The 27,856-nt window shown below is 42.3% G+C and overlaps 1 protein-coding gene across 4 annotated transcripts in view; it reads right to left on the reverse strand.

Moving 5' to 3' along the window:
* LOC144687164 (semaphorin-3A-like) overlaps positions 1-27,856 on the reverse strand; it is a 432,238-nt gene that overhangs the window by 44,790 nt on the left and 359,592 nt on the right. For all 4 annotated transcript variants that reach the window (XM_078552904.1, XM_078552906.1, XM_078552905.1 and 1 more), the window contains exons 8-13: positions 23,562-23,704; positions 13,598-13,712; positions 13,423-13,492; positions 11,827-11,971; positions 5,091-5,310; positions 776-867 (exon numbers count right to left, since the gene is read on the reverse strand). In XM_078552904.1, the coding sequence (XP_078409030.1) occupies positions 776-867; positions 5,091-5,310; positions 11,827-11,971; positions 13,423-13,492; positions 13,598-13,712; positions 23,562-23,704 (785 nt within the window). The remainder of the gene's footprint in view (positions 1-775; positions 868-5,090; positions 5,311-11,826; positions 11,972-13,422; positions 13,493-13,597; positions 13,713-23,561; positions 23,705-27,856) is intronic.

A 27,856-nucleotide genomic window follows, 5' to 3' on the forward strand; every position in this document is an offset into this window, starting at 1 on the left:
CACCCTTCATTGTTGCTGGGTCAAAATCCTAGAACTCCTTTCCTAACAGCACCGTGGGTGTATCGGTTCAAGAAGGCAGCTCACCACCACCTTCTCAAGGGCAACTAGGGATGGACAATAAATGCTGGCCCGTCCAGCGATGCCCACATCCCGTGAATAGATAAAGAGAAAAAAACAGAAAGGCCCTCCAATGTTCACTCCTCAAACCCCACCCCAACACAGTCCCCAAGCCCCATCCATGCCATCTCATGCTCCCTGTGCCAAGCTATGCTCTTCCAAGCTTCAGGATATTTAAATGAAGTCCTTTTAAGTCTAAATATATTGCCTACATTTTTCTTACTACTTTATTTCAAAAATAAGTCTATAAATGATCTATTTATCCAAAATTAAGTTGCCGTGTTTCATGAAATCTTTGAAATAAATTTGTCTTATGAATATCAGGTTCTGGGAATACTGTCTGCCTCAGGGATAAATACAGTTTTTATTAGGACATTAACACATCCGTTGATGGCAGTAGGATGATCTTTGATGGGACTCATTAGTTCTTAAGCAAGCATCAATTCATCAGAAATCTCCCAGAGATCAGATAAGGCAAGTTGTGAATAAAAATCTGAGATTATCGGGTACTGTGTTTATAACAAATGCCAATCATTCTGTCACGGCTGGTGTGACCTCTGAGAGGAATATACTGAAGTCAGAGATGTGATGACAGATGAATTGCTGGTGCTGATTGCAAGAGAAAGCCTTAGGTTAATGAAAGAATGAGATCTCTCACCCTCAACACTGCCAACTCCTCCAGTAATACCTCCTCAAGGTCATGCCAAGTCTCTCGGGGAATAGACACCACCTTCAGAATGGTCCCCACATCTTAAAGAAATGACAATAAAATGCAGGTTAATTTATTACTCTGTTTGCCTTTTACATTAGATGTTATTTTATAGGTCTGTGTTTCATTGAGATTCATGAAGGGTGTTCATTACAATACACCAAAATGCTTTTATTAGGTCAGTAACATTTAAGATACGCAGCAATTTTCTTCAAACACATGCTTCATAAATTCATTTCCAGAAACCCTTCACTCACCCTTGTTCTGCTCTCACTGTGAAAAAGAAACTATTCCGCAGTTTTTTCATTTGAATACAAAAATTATACAGCAGCATAAATACATGTATATACTTATTTTCCTATGTTATAGGGTAAATTCAAAAATCCTGTGCTGCCAGTGAGGAGCTGTGCTCAAAGTGACTGCAAGTTAGACAATGGCCAGAATTTTGCCCTTGATGGGCGGGCGGGCCCCACCGGCTCAGCGGCGGGCGGGCAGCTGAACTCCGCCGCTGAAACAGGGCCCGCCGCCATTTTGAGTGGGCGGGCCAATTAAGGCCCACCCAGCGGGCTGCCCGACTGGAAGTGCTATGCACTCCCTGTGCAGGGAGAGGAGGGATTCCCCATCTGTCAAAGTGTGCTCTTTCACGCATGTGCACACTGCTCCCTGAGACTAAGTGCTGTCTCAGTGTTACAGTGTGGTTTCCCCCCATCAAAAGACACCACAGACATGATCTTCACTGTGTGGCAAACCCAAGAAAAATTGAAGGAACAGCACCCACCGTTGTACTTGGCCTTTTCTGATCTCACAAAAACTTTTTACGCTATCAAAAGTGCTGTCTCAGGGAGAGCGCTGAATGTTTAAAAAATTTTAAAAATAGAGAAAGAAAAACATTATTAATGTGTCCCCCTCATGTGACACTGTCACACAAGATGGGATATGTTAATAAATATGAGTGAAACTTTAATAAACTTTTTAAAAACCAAGATGAAGCCTCATCCCGCCAGTGGATGAGGTTTTATCTTTTCTCAGAAGCCCGCTGGGGCTCCTGGCCTGTCCGCCAGCCTTAAGGTTGGACAGGCAGGTCTTTCAATGAGCTTAATGATCCGGTCAATGGCCTCAATTGGCCATTGGCAGGTCGGCGGGTGAACAGCTGATTTCACTGTCCGCCCGCCTTCCTGAATATTTAAATGGGGTGGGATGACGTCGGGAGTTCCCGTGTCATTTTCCTGTTGGCAAGTGGGCCCCACCCCCAAATTGCCAACAGGAAAATTCTGGCCAATGGGTTATTAACATTAACACTGATTCTTCAATGAACTCCCCATTTGACCACCCTAATAAACTTGATCTCATATCATTGAGGGAAGCATAGAGTGATTACTAAATAGCAGAAATGTGTTGTGGTAACAGAGTCAATTATCAGCTTGGGTTCTGGGCTCAAGTTCTATTGTAGGATTTGAACACACAACCCTCTGCTTCAGTGGTAAGAATGGAACAAACTGAAGCATGGTGGGGGTGGGGTGCAGTGCAGATATAGATCAAAAGATGGGTGAATCGCAGTCATTCTTGTTAAATGCCTAGGCAGCTAAATTAGACACTCTCTGCCCCCCAAAACAGGGGTGGGGTTGCAATGTGGGGTTAACCTACACTGTTGCTTCCGATGAAGGCACCATGCGAAAATAGCACTCAAAGCATTGAGAAACTGGGCACTGCAGAGTTGAGTTTTGCAGCCCAGTGTTCCAAGAGATGTTTTACACTTTTTCTTCCTCTCTCCCAAATATGGCATATAATTCCACCAGCATTCCTTAAAACAAGCAGTGTCCACGCATGAACCTAGAATGGGTGTCAGCAGACAATATTGCTAAAGGGAAGATCGCAGTTAAGCCAGATTCCATCCTTACCTCACAGACTTGAAGGGCTGAATGGCCTTCCCCTGCTTCTTATTCACATGTTTGTGCATTCACAGCAGGAACAAATGGAAAATTATCAAGAGCAGGAAATGTAGCTAAACTTTCTCTGCACTAACTAGGGCTTCCCAATTGTAAAGCTCCTTTAACTTCCACCCTGGGTGAGATCAACCAACTCACCACAAAAAGTCAAACCTGGAATCCTGCTAGTTCGTATTGCTCCACATTGCCCAGTAATTATCCGATGAAGCCATTGAGGCTTCTGAAATAGCTGAACCATGGCTGTAGTCTATCCCTGAGAGCGTAAGGCCTCGATCCGCAATCCTTCATGTCATCATAATTTTATAAAACAGTCAAACAAGAACGCAGTCTGCATGGAACGGGCTTGTTATTTTCATGTTTTGAAGTAAAACTATAAAGCGAGTTTGACCGAGGCAGGGATGAATCTTTAAAATATCACTGAGGTGGTGGTTAACCCAAAATGTCCTTCTCTCTGTCAGGGTATTCCAACCCATCCAGTGGGAAAGGTGAACATGCCTTTTCAGATTAATTATTTCCAGCAGCATTAAAAATTTAGTTTGGTAAAAAGTAATATAGAGTGGGTAGAATTCAGGAAAGAAGGATTTTACCTTTTAAGGAGACGTTCTTTAACAGATAGAGGCTCACAACAGAAATATCAAACTTCCTTTGATTTGAAAAACATCTGGACCACATCATTCAAGAGTGATATTAAGAAGCCTTTTGTTACCAATGTATTATTTATTTTTAACAGAAACTATGGTGCTTAATTTAAACTTCTGTATAATTAGACTTGTAAATATGATTGTCCACTGCCCTGTGATCAAGGAAATAATGTGGGAGCCTCAAGTGAAGTTCAGAAGAACTGATCAAACATCTGGCAATGAGCCACATCCTGATACCAAAGCTGAATAAGTTTAAAGATTTTACATTGACGAGTTATGTTTTGCATCGCACACAATTCCTAACACAATGTCTAAGGTCACTTCTAGCGTTGATCTCAGCTTGAGACTGGCTGTAAGATTGCATTCCTGTATCTGATTGTTTTAACACACAAGTTGCTTCACCTTCAGGAATACTAGGCTCACTGGATTATCCCTGTTCATTTCTGATAGTTTTAGATACAAATAGTTTTGACACATTTAACTTTTTACTGACTCTGTATGTCGAAATGGAGCTTAAATTTTGTGGTGTCACCGCGTAATTACCATATAAAGAACGATAGTTACTATAATCAAGTTAAACCCAACCAATCAAATTCAGACACATCATAACCTGTGAGACTGAAGTTTGAGCAGTTTATAACTGTCACCCAAACTTCAATATTTGATTACAGTGTTCAGGCTACACCTGGGTATGTTATTTTGTTATAATAGATCCCCTGTGACCTCAGCGGTAGTTTGATCCAGTTTGGAGTGTAGGATCTCTCAGCCAGTGAGTTCTATGTAATTAACAGACAAGTTTGAAGTTTGCAGTGGTGGTCATGTCAGCGTGGTTAGGGCGCTCCGCTTGTTAGCTCATACCCGCTTACTGTGGGTGTCCTGCAAATTCTACAGCAATTGAAGACCCCATGCCATAGGTTCCCATTCATGCTGCGCAGGAATTGAAATGCTCCTCAGGGACTAATTACAAGAAAGTTGATCAAATGATGTTTCAAGTTTTATACTTGAAACAAAGCGAATCTGCTACAAATACATATTGTGATGTAATTGCGACCATGTTGAGAAGGATACAAAAGATTACTGATGGGTCCTGACAAATGGGGAGATGGTGGTGGTAATGTGACTGGATTAGTAATCCAGAGGGCCAGACTAATGCTCTGGGGACATGGGTTCAAACCTCACCATGGTAGCTGGTGGGATTTGCACTCAATTAATAAAACCTGGAGTTGAAAGCTCATCTTAAGAGTGGTGACCATGGCAACTATTATTGATTGTCATAAATATCCATGGTTCACTAATATCCTTAGGGAAGAAAAACTGCCATCCTTATCTGGTCTGGCCTACATGTGACTCCAGATCCACAGCAATATGGTTGACTCTCAACTGCCCTCTACAACGGCCTAGCAAGCCACTAACCTCAAGGGCAATTAGGGATGGGCAACAAATGCTCACTTTGCCAGTGATGCCCACATCCCATGAAAGAATAAAATAAAATACACAAAAGCTATTATGCCAAGCAGAAAAAGTCTATAAACTGCTGAGAACTTCTTTAGTTTAAGTCAAAATGAGTCACAGCTTCATGCTTAATGCAATATGTTCACGCTCATTAGTGAAAACTGAAATGCAGAATGTAAATGGAACTTTCCAAAGTGCTGAGGGGATTATTTTAAATGTCTTTACCTGTTCCAATAAACATGACATCATACTGGCCATCCTCAGCCTCCACTCGATCCACAACTATCTGGCTGAACTGGTAATCCACATCTGTCTTTATGACGATTGGTCGGTTGTTGATGGGCAACGCTGGATTGTACATGGCTGGGTGACTTCTGGCAAATGTGATTACATCATCAGGAAAGTCCTTTGTTGATTCAAATCCTCCAAAGGTTTTGCTAGGACACTTTAAAAGAACAAATCAGTTGGGGAAAAATAATGTAAAGCAAAAATTGATGCCATAAAAAAGTATCCAAAGATAATACACTTGTCATAGAAAAATCCTAACTTAAAAATTACCACAATCAGCAGAATAAGCAAAAATAAAGCAAACTGCCATGGATGCTGGAAATCTGAACTGAAAACAAGAAATGCTGGAAAAGCTCAGCAGGTCTAGCAGCTTCTGTGGAGAGAGAAACAGAGTTAACATTGAGTCCAAATTCTTCTACACAACTGAAGAAGAGTCACATTGGACTTGAAACATTAATTCTGTTTCTCTCTCCACAGACGCTGCCACATCTGCTGAGTGTTTCCAGCACTTCCTGTTTTTTTAAAACAAGCCAAAACTTTATTTGAAGTAATTATTATTGTTCCTTAAATTGAGAATTTTAACTCCTCTCCACAACAGAAGCTGAGTGGAATGGAAGTTAAATCCCAAACATTAAACTTACTGCTCCTCTCTTGCCCTGCTCGAGTATCGCTCTTCGATGATTACGGCTCTCGCCAGACTTCATAATAAATGGAAATGATTAAATCCAGACCCTGATGCAATTTTAACAACTTACTGACTGAGAATCTACAGTGGATTCTCTATTCATTAACAGCTGGAAGATGCCCAATGGTCGCTAATGTAAGTGCAAAGCGTATTGTTGTGGGGCTGGAAGAGCATTCTTACCCCCTGCAAAGGGACTTTAGACTGCTGCCTTGTTGGGTATACCACAAATTCCCTCCCCACTTTCCCACCCAAACTCTCCCAAAACCCTCCCACTGTGGGTTAGCTGGCTGCCAGCCTGCCCGTTACCCAACATGTCTGTACCCAAAAGCTGCCCCAGGATGCCCATTTCAGACTTTCATTGGCGAGTGGGCTGCATACCAATGTGGGGCCAAGGATAGTCTTGCTGGATTCCTATGCTGGCAATTAAAATTCATCCTTTCTGTTTATTGAAACAGGATCAGTTTAAGGAAAAATGTATTTTCCCACATTTCACATCCAATGTCCAGTTCAGTTGTGTGGGTCAGGTGCAAATAAATCAATAATGAGACTGTGTTCATAGTGTGCGAACTCTGGTGAATTTCTGTCTTCATGTATGACTTCATCCTTATGCATGACTATGTTGGTTATATTTTCTAAAACTGTATTTTGTAAAACATGTACCAAAAGGAAAGGACGTGTGGGTTACATTGAAAATGGATGTTCATAAACTAACTATAAACCTAAAAACTCAGAATCCTTGCAGTGATTATGTTGCCAGCCTGTTATGAAACCTTTATTCAAACTTAACAAGAGCAAAACACATGGGATCACCATTTGCTGTCATAGGAAATCAAATGGCATCTATTCTTTATTAGACTTGTCTAGGCATTTGGATTTTTAAATTTTTACATGGCCAGTGGCTGAAAGTGCCAACTGGAGAGGTCCCAGAGATGGGTTTCAGAGCTTCGGGGACCAGAGTAAACAGGGAATGCCCTTCACCAATCAGATTGAAGGATTGGGAAATAATGATCAGACAACCTGAGAAGAATATGTAAATAAATGGGGAATTGTTCAATGTCAAACCAGGTACAGAACAACAAATAAAGAGAGAGGAAGCAAGATTGGATTGAGAGAGAAATAAAAGAGATAGGAAGGTAAAGTTTAAAAAAGGTTAGCCTCCAGTAATTATTAAAACCTAGGGAATGAGATGCCAGGCTTGTAATAGTTCATTTTTAGTGCTAGAGAGGTTGACCAGCAGCAATTAACATTTATTGCATTGATTAAAGGGTACTTATACTTAAATAGAAAAGCTTTCACTTCCTGTGGTGACTTTAGTTTGTATTTACTGCATAAATACAGCAACTTCACACCATTCAATGCATTTCGATGGTGAGCCAGACATGTAATTTTTACAAAGCTAATGGTGGTACAGTCCAGCATCTGGGACTGCAACTCATGGGTTATTGTGTTTAATTGCACATCTGCCCTATGCCTGAAGTTGCTGTAGCATTTGTGCTTAACTAACTGCGAGTGGCATTAGCCTTGGCCTGCAGAATACTACTTGGCTATTGGCTTGCAAGAATGGTACGTTGCAGGCAATGGTCAGGATTGCCGTAAATCAATTGAGAATGAAATATTAGCTTCTACTGTTACCTTGGCGTCTTGCACTTAGACTGGCTGAAAATACTTAATAGCCGTGGCAACACTCCCCAACGCTGTCAGCGAGAGTTTCCAGCAGTGACACATTTAATCCTCTTGTGTATGTACCCAATTGCTGAACATTTTAAATTCACATGATTGAACAATAAGCCTGTCTTACAGGTCAGTAACCTTTACAGTATGGCTGGCAAGATAATACATTTTGTTAACACTTATGGAATGAAATCACGCTGTGGAAAATTAGTAATGAGCACGTTAACATGTTTGTCTAAAATTCTTTTGTCACTATTTGAACAATGGAGGTAACCCATTTATCTTAAACGAGTTGAATGTGTTCACCAAAATAACAGGTAAAGTAATGTCACAAAAATGCAGTGACGTATCGGGAAATAGGTGAACATGGGAGTAATGCTGATTGTACTCTCCAAGGTCCACATTTATCTCTCTGATGTTTGCTTTTCCCTGGAAATGTTGTGATTCGGTCGGGCGGGCCAAGAGTGAGTGGGACATATGAATGGGGAAAGTTTGATGGTCCAGTCATTTAGGAATGTTTTTAAAAATATACATTTTAGTCACAAAAGATTACTATTACAATGATAAAGATGTGCATTGGTAGCAGTGCTTCTTTTAAGCATCAGCTTATGTGAATTCATAAATTGGCCGGAATTTTCTGTCCCCGTGCAAGAGGTGAGGAAAGATGCAAACAGGCCTAAATATTTGGTGGGTTGGCATTGGGAGTGACACCCGACACCTCCCCGCCTTCACCAGCATTAACGTCTGGGTGTCTAGGCCCATGGTCAGCCTCCGGCCCCTCCTCCACTTGAGTCCATTAAGTAACCAATTAATGACCACTCAAACCTTCTTCCTGTCTCGGCTAACATGAAGCCTGCATGACTGGTAAAACTGTGGGGGCTGCACGTCAGCTGGAGGGGGTGGTGGGGCCGGGAGGGGAAGAATCCCTCAATCTGCACTAACCTGTGCATGATGAAGGGTATGGACATGTGCTAGGGTGTGGCTGCTGACAACTACCTCTCTGCTTTTGCTGCCAACCCCTATGGTCCCCCTCTCCCTGTGACCCCCTACTCCGCAAGTCCCCCCCTCCCCGCCCCCGACAGCAAAAGCACTTACTTTTTTCCTGGGTCGCTCCTCAATCCTGGGGGTGTTGTTCCGGCAACAGCCACAGCCTCCTCCGTGGCGCTGCCGAGTGCAGGTGTTGCTGGCCTCTGATTGGCCAGCAGCTCTAGGCGGGCGGGCCATTGGTTCCCAGGTTTCTCAGTCTGGAGGATGGCCCACCTCTGTCCCCTTAACTGCCTGATGGGCAGAAGATATGGCGGGTCCTCCACCTCTGAGTCAGTGTGGGTGTTTCACTGTCTTTTTAGGCAGCGGGTGAGATGCCCACCAAGAACAGAAGATTCCACCCATTAAGGGGAAATAGCTGAGCCAGGCAGCACTGGACTCGTTGTAGCAGAAAACAAGTGGCAATTAACTATCTTGGAATTTTTTTAAAAAGTGGCTTAATGCTGGTAAAGAATACGATTTATGACAGATTACGGTAAACATTTAATTTAATGCGATATGAGTTCTAACAAAGTACTTTGTAGAAAAAGGAGTCTCTAGAATTTTACATTTTAGAAACTGATTTATTTTGTTAAAGAAAAAACATAACGTGTCACTGAAGATTCGGGTCACTGAAGATTCGGGTCACTGAAGCTGTGATTCCAACAAAATGGCTGTTTGGAATTCAGATTTCAAAAGAATGTTGCTGATTATCTGTGGAGAGATTGTTTCCAGTTTGGAAATGTATCGCCGTTCCTTCATCATTGCTGGGTCAAAATCCTGGAACTCCCTTCCTAACAGTACTTTGGGTTTATCTACTCCACATGGGCGGCAGTGGTTCATGAAAGTGGCTCATCGCCACCTTCTCAAGGGCAATTAGGGATGGGCAATATTGTTGGCTTTGCCACAAACTCTAAAAATACAAAATTGTTTTTTGTAAATGACTATAAGTAAACTGACACAAAAACAAAAATAACTGGAAAAACTCAGCAGGTCTGACAGCATCTGCGGAGAGGAACACAGTTAACGTTTCGAGTCCATATGACTCTTCATCAGAACTAAGGAAAAATAGAAAAGAGGTGAAATATAAGCTGGTTTAAGGGGGGGTGGGACAGGTGGAGCTGGATAGAGGGCCAGTGATAGGTGGAGATAGCCAAAAGATGTCATAGACAAAAGGACCAAAGAGGTGTTGACGGTGGTGATATTAGCTAAGAAATGTGCTAATGGGGACATAAAGGGTAGAAAGCAGGACGAGCAAGGGACAGATAGCCCTAATGGGGGTGGGGTGGGGGGAAGGGATTGAAATAGGCTAAAAGGTGGAGATAAAATAATGGATGGAAATACATTTAAAAATAATGGAAATAGGTGGGAAAAGAAAAATCTATATAAATTATTGGAAAAGGGGGGATCGGAAAGTGGGTGGGGATGGAGGAGAGAGTTCATGATCTAAAATTGTTGAACTCAATATTCAGTCTGGAAGGCTGTAAAGTGCCTAGTCGGAAGATGAGGTGCTGTTCCTCCAGTTTGCTTTGAGCTTCACTGGAACAATGGAGCAGGCCAAGGACGGACATGTGGGCATGAGAGCAGGGTGGTGTGTTGAAATGGCAAGCGACAGGGAGATCTGGGTCATACTTGCGGACAGACCGAAGGTGTTCCGCAAAGCGGTCACTCAGTCTGTGTTTGGTCTCTCCAATGTAGAGGGAATCGCATTGGGAGCAGCGAATGCAGTAGACTAAATTGAGGGAAGTGCAAGTGAAATGCTGCTTCACTTGAAAGGAGTGTTTAGGATCTTGGACGGTGAGGAGGGGGGAAGTAAAGGGGCAGGTGTTGCACCTTCTGCAGTTGCATGGGATTCTCCACCTATCACTGGCCCTCTATCCAGCTCTACCTGTCCCATCCCCCCTTAAACCAGCTTATATTTCACCTCTTCTATTTTTCCTTAGTTCTGTTGAAGAGTCATATGGACTCAAAACTTTAACTGTGCTCCTCTCCGCAGATGCTGTCAGACCTGCTGAGTTTTTCCAGGTATTTTGCTTTTTGTAAATGACTATAAGTAAACTGACACAAAAACAAAAATTCGGGCAGCCAAGCAACGCACTAAACACTGGCTATCCAAGTGGTGGCCAGCACTCTCCAGGATGCGTTAAGGGGCCTTCAGACTTAACCAAGACAGGTTCTTAGTACACCCATGCTAACCCACGCATCTCTCTCTTTTATCCTGCAGGAGAAATACATCAGGATCATGGAGCCTGGTGAACTAGCTGTATGCCTCATGGTTTGCAGAGAGCAAAGACAAAGGAGAAGAGAGCAACTGAGGCACCAGGCTGTCCACAGGAAGAAGAGGCGGCTGGGGCTCCAGCAGATGTCGCCAAAGAGCCACAGTGATCTATCGCTGGTTGGTGCCTATCTAGACCCAGGGTCTATAGACATCGCCTTTCATTCCCACAGGTGACCGAGAACCAGTGTTGCCAAAGACTGTGCATGTCCAGGGAACTGGTCGGTCACATCTACAGCAACAGGGGAAGGGATTGAAGGCAATACAAGATGGCTCTCCATGTAGCCTACTGTATTTTTCTTTGGGTATTATCTTCTGATACTTGAATAAGAGGAATGATATGTAACTTCTTGTTGCATTTTGTATTGAAGTAGCCAGCTTTTTAAGGATTGAAACAATCTTTTTAAGCTGTTTGTGGTCAGTTTTGTGGTCATTGTCTCAGTTGCTATGTAATGTAGCCATGCAACAAAGAGCCACAATTTTTCCATTGAAGAGACTTGATGTTAAGTTGGTATCAAGGATACATGAGATCCAGAGGGGAAAACAGAAGAGGAATGAAAAAGATAAAAGAGTGAAAAGGCAATACAAAGTAAGAGAGAAGACAAGCTGACTGCAGACGTAGAGGACCTGGTACATGAGCCCCTGAAGGGATTTTACAGTCCAACAGGAGATCTAGACAATAAGAAAAGTTACAATGAAAATAGAGACAAAATAGACAATACATAAAAGAAACTAGTACAGAGAGAGACATAGTAGAAACAAGGAATAGAAGTGAAGAGGGTTAGAAGAATATTAACAGAAAAGCACAGGAGGGAAATTAAAATGTGTAAAATAAAGTTTGAGATGTAATATATGTTTGGAAAAGATCAATATTTTTAAATTCTCTTCAATCCTGGGGCTTACATCTGAATGAGATTGGACCTTATGGGATGGTTTTGTTGCAGGTTAGTTTATGTTACTCCGTTGTTAATAGGTTATTCATATTGATTTATTTTTGTATCAATGTTATAAACACTTACTGTTCCTGGGCGAGGGTACGGAACTCTTCCTTGGAATGGCACCCACTGATAGCTCGGACCTTCTCTATGGGCATATGGGCCCAGGAAGACTCTCCTTATATCAGACATACTGTACATACACACAGCTGAGCCCTTAAAGATGTTGCTATATGGAAAAAATATCATGAAAATGATTAGTCTAAACAACCGATTAGGGGATGATATAATAATATTCATGTTACTGAGGAATGCAGAATATATTTGCACTCAGAGAAAATGTTCTTTTGCCTCCAGAATGCCTTAGCCATGCTCCCCGAAAGGTAAAAACATACCACATTGCCACCTTGACCAAAGGTCCTGCACAGGAAACCATACCAGGAAACTTGCTCTTAAACTGCCTGGGTTGTGAAAGTCCCAATTTAAGAAATCTGTTGTGGTGGATAAATTAACTCTTGCCTTACTGAATAAGAGACACACCTCGGTCTTTTATGAACTCCTTGATCCCAGCTTTAATCATGAGGTCTGCCAACCTTCTTTAAAAATGCTAATTGGTTGAGGCATCAATGACAAAACTGGTCAGTAATAGCTATTTGGTCTGAGGGTAACAAGGGGAAAAGAACTCCACCCTAATCCTCAAGGCACTTCAACAACCCTATCTGTCCATTCTCATCCTCCCACCTACATTATCAAAGGAATGTGTCCCCAAATTAATTATGTGTTCATCAGCATGCTCAAAAAGGAGTAACAGCAATAATACTGCCTCCATCTACATCTTATTTTCACAATATTTTTACATTTGTACCTCATGCTGGAAGCTATTTTAGAAACACACATGGCCACCAAAAACACTCCTGCAAAAAAACATTTTTTTTTGAGGATATGCTTGTTCATCCCTGAAGTGCTGTCACTTCTCAAATGTTGAGAGAAAGAAGCAATGGATACGTCATATAAGAACAGAGTCATAGAGTAACTAAAGACTCGAGCACCAAGGCTCCTTCAGCAGCACCTTCCAAACCCGGGACCTCTACCATCTAGAAGGACAAGGGCAGCAGATGCATGGGAACACCGCCGCCTGCAAGTTTCCTTCCAAGCCACTCACCATCATGGCTTGGAAATATATCACTGTTCCTTCCTGGAACTCCCTCCCTAACAGCACGGTGGGTGTGCCTACACCACATGGACTGCAGCGGTTCAAGAAGGCAGCTCATCACCACCTTCTCAAGGGCAACTAGGGATGGGCAATAAATGCTGGCACCCACATTCTGTGAAAGAATAAATAGAAAAAATGTTGTAGCTACATTGACCCACTGGGGAGAAAAAAGCCAGAGGATAAAGTTTTGACCAGTTAGGCTGAAGACAGTTGCTTCAGCAAAGGATAATTTATCCACTGTTTGGATCATTTACGGTTTCTATGGCTCTGAATTCCTTTGGAGTATATGCGTTGTACCTTTGGAATGTCATCATGCAGCAGAAACCATACTTACACACGTACGGTTTCCGTTACACGTATGACTAAGTCATGGCAGCACAGTGACGCTATCCAAGAGCTATCAGGGCAAATGAAGCGACCTTTATTCACTTTACTTTATTCACACCTCAGAGCATTGTTTTCCTTACCTGGAAGTAGTAAAGATGCCATAGATGAAAGGATTCTTGGGATCTTTAGATTTCATTATGTAAATATCCTCTGAAAAACAATAGTTTGCGTTTTAGTCATTAGTAAAATAAAACATGGAGAATTTGTTGAAATAAGATTAATAATTGTTGTCATGGCATCTGTTTTCCTACTTACGTAGTTCATCAAAATGAGTGTCAATGCCGTTTGGCCCGGGAACTGCACAGACTAAACGAGCTTTGAGAAAAGTTACCCATTTATTAACCAGGCTTCTATGGCCACCAAAGTCATTCTGATGACAGAAAGAAGACAAGTTAATTGAATGCACTAAATCACAATAATATATCAGAGCACTTTGTTAATAGAAAGAGCAAGTTCAATAGAAATACTTCCAATGTAACGTACTCCCTGTTTATCAATAGACCTGGAAATTTCTAGGGCCTGGTTCTGCTGCTCTGAGTGAAGCAGAGCAGTACCTACGCCCGCCCATGGGATCTTGCACTGCCCCAGTTCAGTCACTTGTATGCAGCTGTCTCTGGAGGCTGGGCACTTCTTTAGCCCTCTTTGCAACTGAACAGAATTTCTGCTTCCAATTTCCACCCCTCCATCATTTTCACATGGTCCATCTCTGACACTTCCCTTCCCTTCCTTGACCTCTCTGTCTCAATTTCTGGTGATAGACTGTCCACCAATATTACAAACCTACCGACTCCCACAGCTACCTCGACTACAGCTCCTCACATCCTGCTTCCTGTAATAACTCCATCCCATTCTCTCAGTTCCTTTGCCTCCGTTGCATCTGTTCTAATGATGCCACTTTCAAAAACAGTTCCTCTGACATGTCCTCCTTCTTCCTTAACCAAGGTTTACCACCCATGGTGGTTGACAGGACCCTCAACCGTGTCCGGCCCATCTCCCGCGCATCCGCCCTCACACCTTCCTCTCCCTCCCAGAAACATGATAGGGTCCCCCTTGTCTTCACTTATCACCCCACCAGCCTCTGCATTCAAAGGTTCATCCTCCGTCATTTTCGCCAGATCCAGCATGATGCCACCACCAAACACATCTTCCCTTCACCCCACCCCCGGCGGCATTCCGCAGGGATCGTTCCCTCTGGTCCACTCTTCCATCATCCCCTCCACTTCAACCCCTTCCCACGGCACCTTCCCATGCAACCGTAGAAGGTGCAACACCTGCCCCTTTACTGCCCCTCTCCTCACCGTCCAAGGGCCCAAACACTCCTTTCAAATGAAGGAGCATTTCACTTGCACTTCCCTCAATTTAGTCAACTGCATTCGCTGCTCCCAATACGGTTTCCTCTACACTGGAGAGACCAAACACAGACTGGGTGACTGCTTTGTGGAACACCTTCTGTCTGTCCGCAAGCATGACCCAGACCTTCCTGTCGCTTGCCATTTCAACACTCCACCCTGCTCTCATGCCCACATGTCCGTCCTTGGCCTGCTGCAATGTTCCAGTGAAGCTCAACGTAAACTGGAGGAACAGCACCTCATCTTCCGACTAGGCACTTTACAGCCTTCTGGACTGAATATTGAGTTCAACAATTTTAGATCATGAACTCTCTCCTCCATCCCCACCTCCTTTCCGATCCCCCTTTTTTCCAATAATTTATATAGATTTTTCTTTTCCCACCTATTTCCATTATTTTTAAACGTATTTCCATCCATTGTTTTATCTCTACCTTTTAGCCTATTTCGATCCCTTCCCCCCACCCCACCCCCACTAGGTCGTCCTGCTTTCTACCCTTAATGTCACCTATTAGCACATACCTTAGATAATATCACCGCCGTCAACACCTCTTTGTCCTTTTGTCTATGACATCTTTTGGTTATCTCCACCTATCACTGGCCCTCTATCCAGCTCTATCTGTCCCATCCCCCCTTTAACCAGCTTATATTTCACCTGTTTTCTATTTTTCCTTAGTTCTGTTAAAGAGTCATACGGACTCGAAATGTTAACTGTGTTCCTCTCCACAGATGCTGCCAGACCTGCTGAGTTTTTCCAGGTATTTTTATTTGTGTTTTTGTTTAGAATTTCTGCTGTTGTGCTTCTTCACCAGAACATTGGCATATATGAACCCTGTCAGAAATTCTTGGCCCAAATTCCAATCCACACCCAATCCAGGTTATGGGATTTTGAGGCCCATATTTCTGAATAATTTCAATTTACTGTCATATTCATTTACAGTGAAAGTAATAGCACTGTTACCACTTTATATCCTTAACTTCAATTGTTGCCATGTCCCCATGATGAATGTGAGGGTATATCCCAGTACAGCCCATTGTCCCAGTCATGTACGAGTGCTTTGGACTGGCTGGTTACTGATGTATGGTTCTCCAAAAACTTGCTTAGGATAATGATTGAGTACAGATGCTGTGGATCGATCTTGCAATGTAAACAGGGCAAACTCAAAACATTAGCATCTCTCTCAAATCATGGATCAAAGTTTGTGTCTAGAAAGGTCAATGCAGTCACTTTGAGGTACATTGTACCATATTCATATCTTAAGTCATTGCAGTTACCCTGGGGATAAAACCCATGTAGAGAAAAATGATTAAACTGAAGTTACCATCTACAAGATAAACCAATGTTTTTTACTTTTATAGTTAGGTGGAAATTAAAGGGTTTCTCCTTTCGTTCATCCACCTTTAAAAGATGTGTGTAAAATATTATTTGAAAAACATCAAATGAATTGTCATTAATTGAACAAGTCAGGAGCGGTAACAGATTAGATGTGGTCCTGTTATGGCTACCAGGGCACCTCTCAAGGTGAATGGAATCATACACCATTAAGGGACAAAACATCACCAAGGACAAATGTACAAATGTACTGCAGTTCGACTGCCAAAGGCATCATGTTGTTTATTCATTATATCAGGTAAGCCAGAATAGTAAAACAACAAAATAGTGAAAACACAGCGTTTGCTGAAATGCTACCACTAATGTTCTGAACTGACCTCCCAATAAAGGCAGGGAAAACTCAAAACTCAAACAACCCTTTCATATCATGGAATTTAAAAAAAATTAATTTTACGGGATGTGGGTGTCGCTGGCTAGGCCAGCATTTATTGCCCAATCCTAACTGCCCTCTGTAAGGAGACTACAAAAAGATATAGATAGGTTAGGTGAGTGAGCAAAGATCTGGCAAATAGAGTATAATTAAGGAAAATGTGAAGTTATCAATTTTTGCAGGGCAAATAAAAAAAGAGGAATATTATCTAAAAGGTGAGACATTGCAGATTTCCAGGATGCAGAGGATCTGGGTGTCCTAGTGCGTGATTTTAAAAAAGTCATTCAAGGGACGTGGGTGTCGCTGGCTGGGCCAGCATTTATTGCCCACCCCTAATTGCCCTCGAGAAGGCGGTGGTGAGCTTTCTTCTTTAATTGTTGCAGTCCATGTGGTGTAGGTACACCAATAGTGCTGTTGGGGAGGGAGTTCCAGGATTTTGACCCAGTGACAGTGAAGGAATAGCAATATATTTCCAAGTCAGGATGGTGAGTGACTTGAATAGGAACATCCAGTGGTGGTGTTCACATCTATCTGCTGCCCTTGTCGTTCTAGATGGTAACAGTCGAAGGTTTGGAAGGTGCTGTCTAAGGAGCCTCGATGAATTCCTGCAGGGTATCTTGTAGATGGTACACACTGCTGCTATTGTGCGTCGGTGGTAGAGGGAGTGAATGTTTGTGGATGAGGTGCCAATCAAGCGGGCTGCTTTGTCCTGGATGGTGTCAAGCTTCTTGAGTGTTATTGGAGCTGCACTCATCCAGGCAAGGGGAGAGTATTCCATCACACTCCTGACTTGTGCCTTTTAGATGGTGTACAGGCTTTGGGGAGTCAGGAGGTGAGTTACTCACCACAGGATTTCTAGCCTCTGACCTACTCTTGTAGCCACAGTATTTATATGGCTAGTCCAGTTCAGTTTCTGGTCAATGATAACCCCAGGATGTTGATACTGAGGGATTCAGCAATGGTAATGCCATTGAACATCAAGGGACAATGGTTAGATTCTCTCTTGTTAGAGATGGTCATTTTCTGGCACTTGTGTGGCATGAATATTATATGCCACTTGTCAGCCCAAGCCTGGATATTGTCCAGCACTTGATGCATTTGGGCATGGACTGCTTCAGTATCTGAGGAGTTGCAAATGGTGCTGAACGTTGTGCAATCATCAGTGAACATCCTCACATCTGACCTTATGATGGAAGGAAGGTCATTGATGAAGCAGCTGAAGATGGTTGGGCTGAGGACACTACCCTGAGGAACTCCTGCAGTGATGCCCTGGAGCTGAGATGACTGACCCCCAACAACCACAACCACCTTCCTTTGTGCTAGGTATGACTCCAACCAGTGGAGAGTTTTCCCCCTGATTCTCATTGACCCCAGTTTTGCTAGGTCTCCTTGATGCCACACTTGGTCAAATGCAGCCTTGATGTCAAGGGCAGTCACTCTCACCTCACCTCTGGAGTTCAGCTCTTTTGTCCATGTTTGAACCAAGGCTGTAATGAGGTCAGGAGCTGAGTGGCCCTGGCAGAATCCAAACTGGGCATCAGTGAGCAGGTTATTGCTAAGCAAGTGCCACTGATAGCACTGTTGATGACCCCTTCCATCACTTAACTGATGATTGAGAGTAGACTGATGAGGCAGGAATTGGCCGGGTTGGATTTGTCCTGATTCTTGTGCCAAGGACATTCCTGGGCAATTTTCCACATAGCCGGGTAGATGCCAGTGTTGTAGCTGTACTGGAACAGCTTGGCTAGGAGCGCAGCAAGTTCTGGAGCACAAGTCTTCTCTCAGTTCAAATAGGTCATGTGATGGGACACAAGTCGAAATATGAATGCAAGACATTGGAAACGTAATATTGCTGCAGCTTAGGACACTCCTTTTCCCTTTGGGACATGTTGGAACTCAGTTCAGACAAATGGGATAAAAGTTTTCACAATCATTCAGCAGTTCATGCAAAGTCACAGTGCACAGAAGGAGGCTCTTCAGCTTACCATGCCTGTACAGACTCATTAAAGTAATTATAAGTAAAGTAATCAGTCTCATTGCTCTTTTCCATAGCCTGCTGGTTTTGTACTTTTGAATATTCATCCAATTCTCTTTTGAAATGTTCCTATTGAATCTGCTTCCACTGCCTTATCAGGCAGCACATTCCAGATCGCAACATCTCGCTGCATAAAAGAAATTCACCTCATCTCCCCCTTTGGTTCTTTTGCTAATTATTTTAAATTTGTGTCCCTCTGCTTACTGACCCTCTTGCCACTGGAAACAGTTTCTCCCTGTCTGCTCCATCAAAACCTCTCATAATGTTTAGCATCTCTCTGAAATCTCCCCTTAACCTGCTCTGTTCTAAAGGAGAATGATCCCAGCTTCTCCAGCCTCTCCACATAACTCATTCCTGATGTTGTTCTCGTACATCATGATTGACGTGAAAGGGTCATGATATTATTAACCAGGTGCTCACAGAAGCAGAAGTGCCATGGCATGATTAATCCTGTAATAAGGTCACCGATAATATTCTGTAATTAGTTATTGTGCTGTTATGAAATTTAGATGACTTTGGTAATCAGTACAAATGTGTCCACAGCCTAATAAAATAGCTATTTTTCTAATCCTAAATTAACCTGACAACTCTCCAAAAAAGTTGTAATATCCCTTTAAACAAACTATATCATCTTTTCAAAATATACACGCATTTCTGCAAACGCTTTGCATGCTCAGTTGAGCATGGAAAGCATAAAAACCTAATTTGTCCGGCAGAAAAATATGCTCAGCCAGGGGACTTGTAATGCAGACCTGATACAGCGGTGCAGGGGCTGCTGTGCACTGGGTAATGTATTCACTTCATGGCCAATCAGTGGAGGTGCACGAAAATGCAAGGTCATGGGACCCGGTATCCATAGCTCGTAGAATGCAGCTGGCTTCCCTTAAAAAATGCTTGTGGATTTTGTTAAAATTAGAGATAAGGCTGGCAGTATGATCATTCCTTTCATAGGTCATGGATTGAAGATCCTGGTGCAGACATTAACTACAACAAAACACGATCATATTGAAGGAGGGGTTACCGAGCAGAGCATCAGCCATGGCTCAGTTGGACAGCATGCTTGCTGCTGAGTCACAAGGTTCTGGGTTCCGCTTCCACTCCAGAGCTTGATAACAAAAATCAAGGCTGACACTCCAGGGCAGTGCTGAGGGAGTGCTGAATCACTGAGCTTTCCTTCCATGACTTGAGATGCTTGCAATGGACTGTGACAAAGTAATAAAACGTCAATCAGAGCCTTGCTTTGTTTACTGCACCAATCTATATTGTAAACAGGATGATTTAAAACAAATCAAACTGGGACCAAGGGCAATTTGAAATTAAATGATTGCAAGGTATGATACAAAAAGATTTTAGATTATATGATACATCCTTGATGTAGGATTTCCTGCCAATCAACAACAGATAATTTTTAGGGAAACTGATGTCACACTAATGAGTTCTTCTCTGTCATTAAACCATTGTAACAGTCTGCAAACAGCACAAAAACTGGACCTGAACTGAGTATCCCCTACATAATCTGTATTAACATCTATTGTTTTCAGTTTAAGAACTGATACACAGAGATGTCAAAGTTGTCATTTAATCCTCAAATTCAGATGATCGATTTAAACAAGTTTTGCTTCTGTGGTTTATGATTATTTGTAGTCCCTCCTAAATACTCCCAGTCCACATTTATTTGTCATTCGAATGTAACCAACCTCTTTCAGGCACAGAGATCTGCAAATTGTTACCAAGACTCAAGTTTTTCTTCAGTTAGAAATAAGTTTGTTTCACTACATGAAAGTCTGACTAGACCCAATTATTGTGTCCATCCTGATGGATCAGGATAGAAACTAGAGTGTGTTGTGCCTGTCTTCATGAGTGTAAAATGAGAGTAATGTTGATAAATCGAACAGGGGGACTCTTCAATGTGTGAGCTGTCTGTGGAGGCACAACAGATGCCAGCAGCTCACACAAGAAATGTTAGCGAGACCTGAGATCCCATTTATAGCTTGCCCTTGTAGTAGGAACACTATAAGGAACAATTTTTTTCATTAAATAATCTGTTTTGTATTCAGGAGCCTATTTTGTTGTTAAAGGATTGACTCTGCAGAATCTATTGAAACAGGTTACATCCATAGAATGTCAACAAGTCACCGCCATTCGCCAAGGTTATACTGAATGTCGTCATACAGCCTTGTGTAACTAATCTTTTAATAGATATGTTTAACTTCTCTGTACTTGAAAGGATGCCTATTGTCCCTCTCACTGGAATGCTGAGCTAATGTAATTTATTATAAAAAAAGAAGAGTGAGGGTTATGGAGGAGGCACGATGTAATGCTCTTTTAGTTGAGCTGAAAATGCCTCATGAGGAGATTATGGAAAACCCAGTGGGCTAATCAGCCTGTGTCCAACTTCAGCACCCGTAACGTGACAGCCTATGCAACATTGAGAGTGCTTTCTGTGAGTATCATTCCCTTTAAGAAATTCTATAAACTAAGAATCAGAATTTAGATTCTTAATTCCTGGAACAACAGCTCCATGGTGGCCTCTCTTGACCAACATAGTGGCCTCTCTTGACCAACATAGTGGCTTCTCTTGGGGCTCTCAGTTGGTGCTCATGTTGCTTAATCACAGAATCTCTGGGTTTCGATGAATTTCCATTTTATTTTGTCTGTATACTTTAGTCTGCATTGCAACATTCTTAATTACTATTCACTGCAGTGAAGAAACATTTAAGAGATAACATCAGTTTGCAAAACAATCAATTGACATTAATCAGAATTCCTTATATCATTAAAAGAACATTGCTGGTCACTTCCTTTTCAATTAATTTAAAACACTCTAGGCTAATAAGATGGGCCAGACGCATTGTAGATCCAGCCATGTTCCATCTGAATGTCAGGTATTAATTAACACAGTGACTTTGTAATCCTATGCAAAGGTGAAACAGATGGACTTGAATCTGATGCAGATTTTTAAGGAACAGAATAACAGAATCTTCAGGCAAGAAGCGGTTCAGTATGTGAGACATTGGCACAGTAATATATAAACATCTATAACCAATGTTGGAAATTTTTTACTCATTTCATAGTAACCACATTCCTGATGTGTAAATTTATCTCAATTTTTCATTTGATGGGTATTTGGGAAACACCCTAAGCTTTTGACAGAAGTTTTTAATTCAAACACAAAACAGCTTGTGACAGTTAAATATATTTTCCTGTTTTCTTTATGGGTATGAGCTGTGAATCACAAACTTTCCTGACATTTTTTTGAAGGAAAATAAGGGGCAAAAGGAGGATTTTGATGAGGTCCACATGGCATTACTTGTATTGAGTATCATTGTGTCGATTTTCAGATTGTTGCTTTCAATTAACAGTAGAAGATTGGACTGGTACGCTACAATATGCACTAATCCAGTTTTCCAGTTTAGGTATATTTAAAGTATATATTTTAAACTTTTTTTATTTATTCAGCAACTGAAGAAACACGATCGTAAACCAATCACAGTTTACATGAATTTCTAAACTTCTCAGGAATTCTTATATACTCGCTTGCTTCAATAAATGTCAAGATCTGACCTAGCATTTTCCACTACACCCTTCCCATAAAATAATTCTACTGAACTCGAAGAATCTTGCTAATCACAGTCAGAACTAGACCTGCTTTGTGTAGTGGACTTAAGCACAAGTGACAGAATTGATTTCCCCTTGAGCTCCTTAATAGACAAGGGCTGCATTTATATCAGAATTGAGGTGGATTAAAGACTTGCGCTGGAGAGGCAGATAGATAACCCTACTGGCATAAAAAATGTGCTTTCACATCTTGTGGTTTAGGATATCCATTACATTAAGTTCTGTATATGCTGACAGTTGTTCACTGGCATGTCATGGAGCTCTTTGCACACTTCTCCCTAAACCAGTTAAGGCTTAGTTTCAAAACGGACTTATATCTGAGTTGGCAAACAATGCAATAACAGACAAATCTCCCCTATCTCACCTCTTTCAGAATGAATTCAATATCCTTCACCCTACTCTGCAATCACCGGGAGCCTTGTACGCTTTCCACGCACAACCCATTCTCCTACCTCTGGTCTGCTGTGTGTTCACTCTCCTTTTTCTCATACTAGTGCCAGAGCTTTCAACCGACTCCCCCTCACACTTTCAATTCCTTCATAGGTAGCTCTGCCAACCTGCCTTTAGCCATTTTCCTATCCCTGCTTGGATAGATTTCCCAACTGGAAAATTCCTTAAATTCCTTGAGCTAAAAGTTGTGCTGAGTGGTATCACAAAATGAGCATTCATACTCCCCACCCCATCCCCATATTGAGTTCAACTGATTTCAATCAAGCTGAATATCTAGTGATGTATATAAAAGACAACCCATGTGATAATGCTTGATCAGCGCAACTGTTCACGTTGAATTTCTATGTTTCTGTCTTTATTACAGATGATTTACAAATGTTAATTGTTGCAGTTCTAGTATTAGTATAGAATAGTGTATTATTGTTCACTATTTCTCCATGTCCTAGATGAAGCTTCTCTTCAGAATTCCACCACAATAATGTTGGAACTGGTCTGTGCCCAGAAGCCCAAACCAGACTCATCGTTAATCAGCAACTGATTTTTCACTGCAGCCGCTTTCATTTTCCATTGACTTAGAAATTATTGCCAAGATTTTTAATTTAAGACCAAGTAAAAGTTATAGTGGGATAAGGAAATGAGTCTCTAAAAAGTGTTTGAACTGTTGTCCTCTGAACTTCAGTGGAAAGAAGATTGGATATGGAGGAAAGAATTAACTGAATTCCCAATAGCCGATGTAGACCAATTTCACCCCCAGTGTTGCCACTGATCAAGTGGCAATCATTAAACCAGTAAGACACCTTTAGTTTGGAGAATTGTTCACACATCCAACTGACCTCACACACTTGTCACACATCCAACTGACCTTACACACTTGTCACACATCCAACTGACCTTACACACTTCTCACACATCCAACTGACCTTACACACTTGTCACACGTCCAACTGACCTTACACACTTGTCACACGTCCAACTGACCTTACACACTTGTCACACGTCCAACTGACCTTACACACTTGTCCTATTCGGGCATGAGTCGCTTTTCCTGAATACTCTCCATCCAATGCATTTTCTCGAAAAAAGAAATATATCTTATCATCTTCTGGATTGTCACTTTCTGGTATCAAATGGGCACCAATAAATTTTGGTTCTGAAGAAGAAAAAGAAAATCAAAAATAAGCAAACTATTAAAACACTAATAAATTAAGTGAAAAAAAAATCTTTTTTTTAGTAATCTGCTGGTTAATCCTAATACCATCCCTGCTAATACAATCAACTCCCATTAGATTTTCAACACTGTTAGGAAACCATATAGGCGCTTTGGTCTATGAATATGTTATTGGCAGTAAATAAGGAAAAATAATTTGGTTAAAACAATCTAGGCCCTTCCAATGGATTCCTACCTGAATATGGGGCAGAATCTTCTGGATGACGTGTGGGTGGTGGAGTCCGCACGCCAGCGCTTAAAATGTCGTGCGAGCGTCCCGAAGTCAGCGTGCGGCATCACAATATTTCGGTCGGCGGGTGCGCTCAGCAGCAGGACGCACGCCCGCCATTAATTAAAGGCCTTGTTAAGGCCCTTAACTTGCCAATCGTCAACGATTTTGAGGGGCCCGTGCGAACTTCGGCTCAGCGCACGGGCCCAACGGGCAGGTGGGTAGGTGATTTTTTTTACAAACCTCATCCAGTGGCGGAATGAGGTTTGATAGCGATTTTAAAAATGTTGTTCTATTTTTTATATTTGCCAGGCTTTCAGCGATCTCCCTGAGGCAGCACTTAGTGCTTCCCGTCGGGCGTCACGCTGGGTGGGCCTTAATTGGCCCGCCCACTTAAAATGGCGGCGGGGCCCGTTTCGGCGGTGGCGATCGGCTGTCCACCCACCGCCGAGCTGGTGGGGCCCGCCCGCCCGTCAAGGGCAAAATTCTGCCCATGATCTTTGATCAGATCTGGGGAGTTCCTGAACTCAGGCTGTCATACAGCTCCCAGAGAGAGGGGCAATAATGGGATCTCTGTAGAGGGGGATTCAATAATCTTTTGAGGGCTGCGCACTCAGTAAGGGAGCCTAGTGATAACTGCTTGAGGTGTGCAAATTAATTGACCCCCCCCCCGCCCCCCCGACCTTGAATCTCTGGGATCTGTCAATGTCAGAGGCCAGTAACGGGTGATCCCATTGCAAGTACCAGGGGCCTTGTCTAATAATTGGTCATCTGATTTAATGCTATTTTGTGGGATCTTTTTGTGCAGGAAATGGCTGTCCTCCTTGTCTGCAGAACAACAGTCACTGCATTTCCAATTAGGGACACTTTGTGAAATGCTTCAGGCATTTCTGAGGAACATGACAATGTTTTTTGAATGTTACTGTTTCCCTTTGTTTTAATTGGTGATATCTCTGCCCCTTTAAATACACACCTGTATCACTGTCAACAGAGACAATTTTGCATGTCCTATCAAAAGTCACACTGGAATAAACCTCTACTATTCCCATGTTTAATGCAGAAGGAGAAATTCGTAAACAACTGGGCTTCTGTTCTCATGGATAGAAAGAGGTTTGAATTTCAATATTAATGAAATGACAGAGCAATTGGCCTTGCACTGTGCCCAACTTTAAGCTCATACCTAATCAAGCTAGTTATTTATTCCTGGTCCTTTAGTTTCCGCCTCCATACATCACCTGACTCCACCCTCAGCCAATCAGCTGCTGAAACTGTCCATACCTTTGTTAGCTCTAGTCTTCGCAATTCCAGGACACCCCTAGACTGCCCACCACACTCTTCCCTCTGTAAACTGGAGGTTGCTCACACCCTAACTCCACCAAATCCCGTTCACCTATCACTCCTGTGCTCACTGACCAATTGGCTTCTACTTAGGCCACACCTCTATTTTAAAATTTTCATCCTTATTTTCAAATCCCTCCATGGCCTCTCACCTCCCTATCCCTCTAAGCTCCCCCAGCTCCACAACCCTCTGAGATACCTGCACTCCTAATTTTTGTGCATCCCTGATTTTAATCGCTCCTTCATTGGTGGCCGTGCATGGGGTTTAAGCTCTGAAACTACCTTGCTGAATCTCGCTTTCCTTCTTTGAAATGCTCCCTGAAACCCACCTCTGACCATGCTTCTGGTGATCTGCCCTAATATCTTGGTGTCAAAGTTTGCTATATAACACTCCTGAGAAGTGCCTCGGGATATTCTATTACATTAAAAGCGCTAGTGCTAAATACTAGCTGCTATCTTTCAGAGATGGTGGCATAGTGGCAATGACATGGGACTAATAATCCAGAGGCCCAGGCTAATACTTTGGGGGCATGGGTTCAAATCCCACCACGGCATCTGGTGGAATTTGAATTCAGTTGAAAGCTAGTCGCAGTAATGGTGACCATGGAACTATCACCGATTGTTGTAAAAACTCATCTGAGTCACTAATGTCCCTTTAGGGAAGGAAATCTGCCGTCCTTACCTGGTCTGGCCTACGTGTGACTCCAGACCCACAGCAATGTGGCTGCCTCTTAACTGCCCTCTGAAATGTGCCCTGCAAGGGGCAATTAGAGATGGGCAACAAACACTGGCTTTGCCAGTGATGCCCACACCCCATGAAAGAATTTTAAAAAAAATCCTGACTGAGAGGGTGGGAAGAAAGGCTACACTGCTACTGATTGTGATACTCGACGTTGACCCAGGCAGTAGAAAGAAAGTTGCACATATTGACACAACCTCTGATTTTTCATCCATTCCTTATTCAATTCCAAGATTTAGAAATGACCATTTAGTGTATTGCCCACAAATTAAGCACATCAATACTTCAACTCATAAACAGCTGTCCACCTTCTGCCCTGCCATTTTAGTGTAACAAAGCTTTTACTTCCACACCAGCAAGCAGTGAAAATAACATTTTACTGCAGACACATTAACTGCATTTATTCTCAATTCTGATGCACCTGGTTATGGCAGGCAAATGGGCTTTCAATATTCAAAAGAGCAATTGCCCTTGATACAGTACAAAGCTTACTGAATCAAAGCAGCCTATCATTCATCATCTGCTTCTTCTCAACCCTCACATGATTTATATAAGAGCAACAGTCAGGAAAGGAAAGTAAGCCTTGATCTTATTGTGTGAAAGCAATAAAACCCTTTGAGTCCCAAGCTCCTCTATATAAAGAGTCAAAAGGTAACGTTTAAAAATGTCAATGTTTTATGTATTTCCTTACCTTACGCTTACAAAAAGGATTATGTTAGACAGGTCTCAACATCTGAGGAAGAATAGTTGACCCAAGTTTCTAAATGCGTTGCCTGGACCTTAGCAGGAGCAATGGTGAATACACAGCATCTCCAAGACATGTCATTTCCCTTCATAAAATCCAATGTGACCAAACAACATCTATTACATCCTATCCTATATTAAACCCCAATATCCTAGAAACCTAACTCTCATCAACCTCCATAAATGTCCCTTTCTGCCGATACTTTGTCTTCAAAATGCATTGCTCCCATTTACAAATGCAGTCATGACCCCATTACCTCAATCTCAGTTGGGTATACATGTTAATGCATGCTCTCTGCTCTTCTGATTCTAGTTTTGAGGGGTCTTGACAGGGTGGATGTGGAGAGGATGTTTCCTCTTGTGGGAGAATCTAGAACTAGGGGTCACTGTTTAAAAATAAAGGGTCGTCCATTTAAAATGGAAATGAGGTGACATTTTTTCACTCAAAGAGCCATGAGTCTTTGGAACTCTCTTCCTGAAAAGGTGTTGGAAGCAGAGTCATTGAATATTTTTAAGGCAGAGGTGGATAGATTCTTGGTAAGCAAGGGGGTGATAGGTTATTGGCGGTAGGTGGGATGCAGATTTCAGGTTACAATCAGATCATCCATGACCTTATTAAATGGCGGAGCAGGCTTGAGGGGCTGAATAGCCTACTCCCGCTCCTTGTTCATATGTTTGTATGTATATTTATATGTCTCTTCTTACTCTCTTTTCTCTGTGTTTTCCTTAGTGGCCTAGTTCTCAGCCACCTTGATCCATCATTCTGCATTTCTCTGCCCCTTCTGCCAAATTGCATTTTTCCCCCATCTGCAAAAACATCTTGAAAACCAAGCCCTTCAATCATACCTTTGGTCACCTACTCTAATCCCTCACACAAACAATAATAGCTGGAAAAACTCAGCAGGTCTGACAACATCTGTGGAGGGGAAGAGATTGTTAATGTTTCGAGTCCGTATGACTCTTCATACGGACTTGAAACATGAACACTCTCTTCCTCTCCGCAGATGCTGTCAGACCTGCTGAGTTTTTCCAGCTATTTTTGTTT

Source organism: Cetorhinus maximus, chromosome 12 (assembly GCF_964194155.1).
Source record: "Cetorhinus maximus chromosome 12, sCetMax3.hap1.1, whole genome shotgun sequence".
NCBI lineage: Eukaryota > Metazoa > Chordata > Chondrichthyes > Lamniformes > Cetorhinidae > Cetorhinus > Cetorhinus maximus.